At 38.1% G+C, this 9,522-nt stretch overlaps 1 protein-coding gene across 2 annotated transcripts in view; it reads left to right on the top strand.

Annotated features, from left to right (window-relative positions):
* Positions 1–5,096, top strand: part of LOC116071005 (cytochrome P450 3A25) — a 64,623-nt gene extending 59,527 nt beyond the window's left edge. The window contains exons 12-13 of one of the 2 annotated variants that reach the window (XM_031342380.1): positions 1,125–1,287; positions 4,590–5,096. In XM_031342380.1, the coding sequence (XP_031198240.1) occupies positions 1,125–1,287; positions 4,590–4,685 (259 nt within the window). In that variant the 3' untranslated portion in view covers positions 4,686–5,096. The remainder of the gene's footprint in view (positions 1–1,124; positions 1,288–4,589) is intronic. The other variant, XM_031342381.1, reaches the window with a different exon arrangement.
* The last annotated feature ends 4,426 nt before the right edge of the window (positions 5,097–9,522 follow it).

The following is a 9,522-nucleotide window of genomic DNA, read 5'->3' as shown; positions in this document are numbered from 1 at the left end:
AGAGATTTTTGTGTTTCCTCTTTAAGAGCTTCTAGCTCTTTATCTGTGTTCTCCTGTATTTCTTTGAGAGTGCTATTTACGTCTTTCTTAAGGTCCTGTATCAGCATCCTGATTATTGATTTTAGATCCGAATCTTGCTTGTCTGGTGTGATGGTATGTCCAGGACTTGCTATGGTGGGAGAATTGGGTTCTGATGATGGCAAGTGACCTTGGTTTGTGTTGTTTATTTTCTTTCGCTTGCTCCCCACCATCTGGTTAACTCTAGTGCTACCTGCCCTTGCTAAATCTGACTGGAGCCTGTCCCTCCTGTGAGCCTGGTTGTGTCAGAACTTCTCAGAGTCAAACTGTCTCTGTGATCCTGTGATTCTGTGATCTTGCATTTCTGGGCTTGTTAGATCACCTGGGAGTGTGGCTTTCTCTGGGTGTTGTGGGACTGGCTGCTGAGCTTGTGCCCAAGGTCTACTCTCTGATCCTGGGTGTGTCAGTGGGCCTAGGAGTGGAGCTTCCTCTGGGTGTTGTGGGACTGGCTGCAGAGCTTGCGTCCAATGTCTGCTCTGGACCCTAGCCCAGACAGACTGGAAGGAACCCAGGTCACTGCAGCTTTAGCTATTTTTATAGGAGAAAGTAGGAAAAGAAAAAAACAATTCTGAAAGAGAAGAGAGAGGGGGAAAAGAAATCAAGGAAAATACAGATGAGCGGAACTACAAAGAAAGGAAAAAATGAGAGGGAATATTAGCAGTGGGAGAGAGGGGAAATTAGCATCTGCTATAGTAACAGAGTTTCTTCACATCCCCCTTAAATGTGAGGCAGGAACCTACTTTGCCTTCATTTTTCCAACCCCAGTATGATTTTCAGAGCAGAAAGTTTCACCATTCTGGATGGGATTATTTTTGTGTTTAAGGCATTTATTTCAATTTGTCTCAATAACACAGATAGTGCCTATGTTTTGGTGTGGGTGGGAAGGGCCCTTATCTCATATGTTTTTAGTCAGGCACCTACAGGAAGGATTCAGCTACAAGTCCACAAATATATGCTGTGCCATCCTGGTTGGGGTTAACTCCAAACATGCAGCTCTTGGTATTTCTATGTTCCATAACCTCATTTTCACCCCTCTGTGGGTCCAGGTTCAGCAAGGAGAACAAGGGCAAGATTGATCCATTTATATACCTGCCCTTTGGGAATGGACCTAGGAACTGCCTTGGCATGAGGTTTGCTCTCATCAGTGTGAAACTTGCTGTCATAGGAGTCCTGCAGAACTTCACTGTCCAGCCTTGTGAGGAAACACAGGTGAGGCAAGAAATAATATTTCAACTTTTTATTAAAAAAAGACTTAGATCTTTACACATGGAAAATAAAATGCTTGTCTTAGCTATTTTTCTGTTGCTGTGATAAAAAAACCATGATCAAGGCAACTTATTTTTTTAAAACAGTGTTTAATTGGGCTATGGTTATAGAACATTAATAAAGTGAAGACAAAGGGTCAGGCACAGTTGAGAGTTGAAAGAGAGAAAGAGAGTGAAAGAGTGAGTGTGTGTGTATGTGTGTGTGTGTGTGTGGAGAGAGAGAAAGAGAGAGAGAGAGAGAGAGAGAGAGAGACAGTACCTGCTCTTTGAAACCTCAAAGCCCACCCCCAGTGATACATCTCTTCCATTGAGGCCTCCTTCTCATCCTAATACTTCCCAAACTGTTCCATCAACTAGGACCCAGGTATCCAAACATAATCCTGTGGGGGCCATTCTGATTGAAATCACCACAATGCTCATTAACCTTTTAATAATGTATGGAACCAAGAATGTATGTGTAGTCTGATATGAACTCTAAGACCTCAAACTTGAGCTCAGGTTTACTCCCTGAAATAATCAAATAAGGAATTCATTTAAAATCAGTCCAGATTAGTGGGACAAAGCTATACAAAATCTCCTTGAAATTGAATACAAAAGTTAACTGGAGATGGGGAGAGATTGTGCACACAGCATACATTAATCACCTTACCATGGGTTGTGAGTGGAGAGCATAACTAGGACTTAAGAGACCTTTCTAGGTGTCAACAGTTTCTGATCACTGGCTGTGCTTTAGAACTAATGAAAAGCCTTAAACCTTCACAATTTCTGGTCAAATCAGATACACTGAAATAATTCACCACAAGTGTGGCTTTAAAATATACACCTTACTTCTCCTGCTCAACCAAAGTTGAGGAGCATTGATGTGACATATTGTTATAAGATTGTTACAAGATATCAAGCACTTCAGGTGTTCAGGCCATCCTAGTCATTTGATCCTACATTTTAGGAGTTCTACTCCAGCAAAAATAACTTCCTTTTTATACTTTCATAATAAATCTCTGTTTCTTATTTCATCTACCTCTTTACTACTGTAATTCCAGGTCAAATCAATACCTAAAAGACTCAAAGAAACCTTCCCAAGTATAATCAGGGCTCAATTATTCTGTTTCTGTTACTTGTTATTGCCAAACTGTCTCAGACTCACCAGCAGTCCAAGAAATGGGACAGAGACCTTTTTATTAATTATGAAATCTTAGACTTAGCTTAAGACTGTTACCAACAATCTCTTATACTTAAATTAACCAGCTCATAATAATCTACATTAAGCCACTTGGCCCTTTACCTCCTGAGTACCCAGCACCTCTTTCTTCCTCATCATCTGGCTGGCGAATCCTTTTGCCTGATTCTTCCCAGCATTCTTATCTCTGCTCAGGGGTCCTACCTATCCTTTCCTGGCTTGCTATAGACTATCAATTCTTTATTAAACCAATCAGAAGATGTTTGACGGAATGTTTACAATATATGATTTCGCCATAAGAATATCAATACCAAAGTCCAGTCTGTAATTGGATCTCTGCTGGCATAGTGATTAGCATTAGAATAATTCAAAGACAGCATTTACACAGTGCACAAAAAGATCAGTCCAACAATTGGTTCCCACAAACTCTTCATCATTCAAGAAAATACTTTTTCTCTAAACCATCCTATTCTGTTCTCTGTATCTTCTTTAGATTGAAGGATACACTATCCCTATTATAAAATATTCATGGTGCATTGCTGGGGAACATATCCATTGAAATCCTTCAGTATATTTTAGAGAGTGGTTGCCAGTTTCTTAAGAGTTCTTAAAACTTTATTTTCTTTTTGAATTTTTAACTATAATCTTCATGTGTGTCTTTAGACATATTATTATTGTAACAAAATATTAGAATAATAAGATAGGGCATGTAGAATGTTGAAACATCTTTCCTGAAGAACTTAAAGACAAATTTCACATTTCAAAAAATGGCCCTCACAGGCTCATATCTTTGAATCCTTATTCATGAGGGAGTGGCACTATTTGAGCAGACATTGGTCTGGCTTTGTTGGCAGAAGTGTATCACTGGGTATGGATTTGAGGTTTCAAAACTCCACACTAGGCCCAGTGTTGTTGCTCTTTCTATTTGTGGATCAAAATGGAGCTCTCAACTTCTTTTCCTGTACCATACCTGCCTGCTTATTGCCATGATCCTCCTCACCATAATGAGAATGGACCAAGTCTCTGAAACAGTAAGCAAGCCTGTAGTCAGAGTTGCCCTGGTCATGGAGTCTTTTCACAGTACTAGAATAGTGACGAAGACAATGGGCATACTATGTATATTACTGACTGATGGTTACGTTCAAACACATATGAATGAAATATATAGGGCTTTCCTGTTTCATTGCCTTTTTTAAAGGGAGCCCAGGAGGACTTTAGTGGCCTGTGGCTGCAGTGTGGCTGTCCTATAAGACTGTACCACAGTTTTTTACATGGGCAAATGGACAAAGCATTTAGTTTTGAAAGTAAGCAGGACTTGGGGACACCTGACAAAGTTTAGTCACCTACAATCTGACACCACTCCCCCATGACAATTTTCTTTCTTTTTTTCCCTTGTACTGAGATCAAATTGCTACAGTAGATGACTTCCCCCTTCAGACTGAAGCAACTGAGGCAAAATGTTATGAAAACATTGAATTACTCAGAAGGTCACCTTTCACACAGCGTTTGGAAGCTAAAATAACAAGGAGCAAAGCTTTCTGAAGTCCTTATCCACTTCTGAACTGAGTGGGGACACCTGACGCCCAGATACTTTGATAGCTTAGCCCCTCCATACAGGTGAAATTGTGATACCTGCTCAGAATTACCTTATGCTTCAACAAATGTAAAATTAACCTTATATTACCTTCAAAATCCATTTTCCATATACTTAAGACATGATCTAAAATATTAACATGTCCCTTTTCACTTAAAATTTAAGTCACTAAAGAGCCCAAATCAACATAACATTTCCCTGGCTCTGTATAAACAGTAGGTTTTCAACTAATACTTTCTTGTAGAAAAAAAATAGATAAGGGCTTTTACTATTCACTCTCAGTGAACATATAAGCTTAAAGAACTCAGGAAAATGGCTGATATAGATGAGTGATATCATTATATCACACATTGCTTGTATACAGTGTATTTGTGTGTATAAAGCATCGTGGTCCTTAATGTATCTGTTCTCCTTGCTTCTGCCCTTGCTGGTGGTTAACTCACTGCTTCTCATTATGATTGTTCAACTACTGTAGATCCCCCTGAAGATTAGCAGGCAACCGATTTTCCAACCAGAAAAACCCATCATCCTAAAGCTTGTGTCAAGAGATAAACTCAGAACTGGACCATGAATTTCCTCCAGGATCCATGTTGTATTCTTCAAGGAGACTGTATGACTGAACACCTAAGAATTTAATTAACCTTAGAATAAGACCCACATAATATGGACATAATCAACTTTTCTTGATGACTGAGTATACACAAATTCATTGAATATGCTCAGTGGCTCTGCAGTATATCATCTATTGTCCGATTCAAAAGAAATTATTAACTCAATTGTAGTGCAGAGGTTCATCTTCTGATTCTTGTAGGACCATTTGCACTGATTCCAGTTAGTTCCGTCAATTCTGAATTCTAACAGCAGTAACTATTTCTCTATTGTTCTACCAATAGTTACTGTTGTAATAACTGTTAGTAAATGTGTATCAAATTTTCTCTTTGTAAAAATGTGTGATATTAAGATTATAAATAAATATATTTTTCAAAATGTGTGATGTACTTTTTTCACTATACAAATCAATGGCAAAACCATTGAGTCAATAAAACAAGACACTAATTCTTTCTGATGACATTTGCATGAGCCAGGTTGGGATGCCCACTTGACTGTAAAAGTTTGGTGATGTTGATTCATTTTGATTTGACATATTTCCTGAGAAATGCATCCACAATTTAATTCTGTCACAATTGAAGGATTTATAACTCAGATGAAATCTTGTTCTTAGGATTGACCTATCATCATCTTCCTCTCCTCCCATATCTCTAAAAGTGCATGTTTTCTTAGACTTCTTTTGAGTCTATGGCTATTAGTATTGTCAAGTTCAGAGGATTTAGAATCACCTGGCAGGGATGTGGGTCTCCAGGTATGCTTGTGAAGGATTTTTGGATTGCGTTGACTAAGTTATGAAGACCTACTCATAATGGGTGGTACCATATGGGATCTAGGACTGTATAGGTAGAGAAAGGAAGTTTAACATCAGCAAGCATCTATTGCTCTGCCTGCTGATTGTGGTTTTTACATGACCAATCTTTAGGCTTCTGCCACCCTGACATTGCCTCCAAGATGAACTCTCACCAAAAGTATGAGGCAGAGTCACCTCTTTCTTCCCTAAGTTTCTTATGTCACAGTATTTATCATAGTAACAGTACAAGAAATGAAGATTGAATCCATTATGTGCTCCTCACTGTCCTACAACAGTGACAAGGAAATAAAAATGGCTGACTTGACCCAGACTACCCCTGGCTCTCAGTGTTGTACAGTAGAAGACATCAAAGCTGCCCACCTCTCCACTTCAAACCCCCTTCTAGCTCTCCATTAAATGACAGGTGAAAAAAGATGATAAAAAGACAAGGGGATGTAGACCTATTTAGAAGTAGTTCTTTGAGGCAATTCCAATCTCTGTCAGAATTCAGTACAGTAAGGATACCAAACACCAATCAGCAGCATTTGCATGATCTAATGGAAACTTCCAGGCCTCCACCAAATTGACATGAAGCAGTGGGAATGCCCAGGACCATCTAGGAATACCAGGAGAAGTTATCTGCCATGCCTATCTAAAACAAAGTGAAGATCAGTAAAGACAAAGATGTAAGACCAATGAATACTTTCTCTAAACATCAAATGTCTTCCAATGGGGCTTGTCTCAGCAATATATCAGGTGTTTTTGCCTCAGCACATGAGTCTGTGATGCCCGACTCATATTCAAAAACTTCCAGTTCACCAGTGGTTCACAAGTTTCACTTAAAAATATATTTGGGGTAGGAAAAATGGGTCAGAGTGATCACTTGACAAGTAGATTCCAATCAGCCCTATAAAAAGCCAGTATACTTGTAATCATAGTGGTATAGAGGCAAGGGCAGAGCCATCCCTGGAAGTTGCTGGATAGATAGTCTTTCCTGTCAGTGAGTTTACTGAGAGAGTCCCTGTCTTTAACAGTAAACTAGAGGTTCACCAAGTTGGCTCAGTGAGTAATTTTGTCAGCTGCCAAAACTTACAACCTATATTCAGATTCAGGGCCCACATGGTAAAAGGAAAGAACCAACCACAAGTTGGCTTATGACTTCTACATAGGTTCTGAGATATATATACATTTGTGCACATATACACACCAAAATGTAATTTTAAGTAATAATTGTAGAGAGGCACTGTGGAAGACACACTGTATCATCCTCTGACATTCATATATATGCACACACATGTGAACATGTAAATACCTATACAGGCATACAGTACACACATACAAATCATGGCAGAATGATTGAAAATATTTCCAAGCAGTAGAAAAAGTCAAAGAGGGATAGCTCTCACCTGAACTAACAAGCAAGACCACATCTATACCAGAGCCACACAATCATTAAGTAAGAAGGATAGAAATATTTAGTTGCTTAGTATCTTATGGATATGATAGCATTACACCCATGAAGTCACAGAAGCCCTGGTTACCTACACAAGACCCAATCAAGAGCAACTCAGTCAACATCCTAGCAGGAGGGGTTGTCATGGGATATGAGCTGAGGAGCTTGTGATAATTGATGGCTGCTAGAGAAGGGAGAGTCAGTTTTTCTCCAGGGATGTAGCCCCAGGTAGTTGCCTCTGCTCCAATGGATGACCTAAAACTATGCATATAGGGACAACACTAATTAGATTTAGTGGGTTACAAACAGAAAAGAAGACATGATGCTGGGTGGACGATTTGGGAGGGCATTCAAAGGAATTTGAGGGGAAAATAGGTGATGTATGTGAAAAAATATATTGTGTACACAAGAAATTCTCAAAAAATAAAATTTTTAGATTGTTTTAAAATGTTTTGTTTCAGAAGCTCCTTCATTTAGATCTCTATGTTCTCTTTTAATACATGTAAAGACCTCAAGTCACTGGGTCATGTTCACAGGACTAGAATGTGCTCTACACAATACTGGAGGAAGAAAGTAACCATCACTCTTACCAAGGTGTGAATCATGTGAGCTACATTAATGACTTTCCTGAAAGACATGCCCACTGGAAGTACTGTTGGACAGATATAATGTGAGTAAGCAATCAATTTTACAGTTGGATTTCAGGCCAACTTCATGAGATGGAACCAATAATAGATACTTTCTATGAGGGCACATACCTGAGACTATATATATCAGGAATAGTAGGAAAAAACCTACTATATTTTACCTATTACTTGAAAGTAGCAATGAAAAGATTTCTCTATCTGCTATATCCATAGAATTGTGCATCACTCAAACCTCATTAGAGAAGTTTCTTTATGCAGTATTCAATAGTTAACAAGAATACCTACAATTTGTCAACATGAAGTGACTTTGAAATGCTCAGGTCTAACTTAGTAGAATGTCTTGATCATTTTTCTCCTCTCAAGGCACAATAGAAATCAGAAAGATTGCAAGAGCCAGAGGCAGAAGATGACATTAAGGAAACAACATTTCAGACACAACATACATATGTACATATGAACTCACAGAGACTGTGACAAAATTCAAACGATCTGCACAAACTCAAACCAGACAAAACCCTAGTGGGGAGAAGCTCAAAGTCCTGCCCCAAACCAAGGAGATGTTGTCAGTTGAGAGCTCCTAGGAGAAGAAAGATCAGTTTTCTTCAATGGGAAGACACTGGGTATATCACCTCCACTCCAGGGCAGGCCTCACAGCACAAATAGCTATCTAACACAAACAGGACTCCATAATTTTGTTGTTTTTGAAACAGTGTGAGCGAATGTAATGTTGTATGGGAAAGAATAGAATCTAGAAGAATTGGTGAAAGGAATTACTATGATTAAGATATATTCAAAGAAGCTCTCAAACAATAAAAAAACTGTTTTAACATTATGATTTTAAAGAGTTGTTTATATTTTCTATGTAACATTTATTGTACTAAACTGCAACTATATCATCTGATATGAATTCTACAATTAGAGTTGTCACAATAGTTCAACTTTTCATCAAAAAATTATTGTTCAAATTAAAGAGACATGGTTACTATCAAAAGAGCTCAAAGGAAATTGATAGAGACAACCAGATGTAGATCAAAATGGTCACATGAGAACCAGTGAATTTCCTGTTGTCACTGACTTGGTCATCTCCTTTATATTAGATGGTTCTTTGTATAGACACTGAGAATCTCAATAGATGTATTGAATCTTGAACCATGCATCAAGATCAGCCAATTAAGCCCCATCATCTTCTGGATTTTATTCATTAGGTAAATTAGAGAGTCCAATGTTCTCACACACCACTTTTTAGAGCAGAACCTTTTAAGGTAAAGTCACACTCTGGTTATGACTACATCCTGTGGCACAACCTTTAGAACAATGGGTTTTACGGATTGAAGAAATGTTTGTCTGCATAATTTCAGAGGTGTCTGCAGCATGGGAATAAAAATATTGCAAAACAATGAGTGAGCCAACAACAACACAAGAAGAAAATAGAAAACAAGTATTTGGAATAATCAAGCTTTGGAGAAACAAAAATAGCTAGATATAACATTAAATATTTGACTTCACTATTCTCCAAGCTGTGTCAATTGAATGGTCAAAGTATGCATTCAAATATGCATTTGTTAAAAAAGGTGATTGAGAAGTCAGGGCCTGAGACAATTTTATGTTGGTCTATATTATTTCTGTTACCATGCTGAATTAGAGTTAAACAGGCAAGTTTAACTCTTTAATCTTATTCTTAGGTATTAAGTCATATTATATTTTTAAGTCATGAAAAGTTATTTTGATTTGTTGATACTTGCAAGTCAATATTAAGGTAGGGTACATTACAACTCTATGGACAAATTTCAGCTCCTAGATCACCACTACTGTTGAGCTAATTCAGGGCAGGTCTTCAGGAGGACAAATACTTTGCTTGCTTTTCTAGCATCTATTCTTAGCTTCCAAGGATGGGAAATTCTGAGACTAT

The sequence above is a fragment of the Mastomys coucha genome, unplaced genomic scaffold (assembly GCF_008632895.1).
Source record: "Mastomys coucha isolate ucsf_1 unplaced genomic scaffold, UCSF_Mcou_1 pScaffold22, whole genome shotgun sequence".
In the NCBI taxonomy this organism is placed as follows: Eukaryota; Metazoa; Chordata; class Mammalia; order Rodentia; family Muridae; genus Mastomys; species Mastomys coucha.
This window is presented reverse-complemented; position numbering and strand designations above follow the sequence as displayed.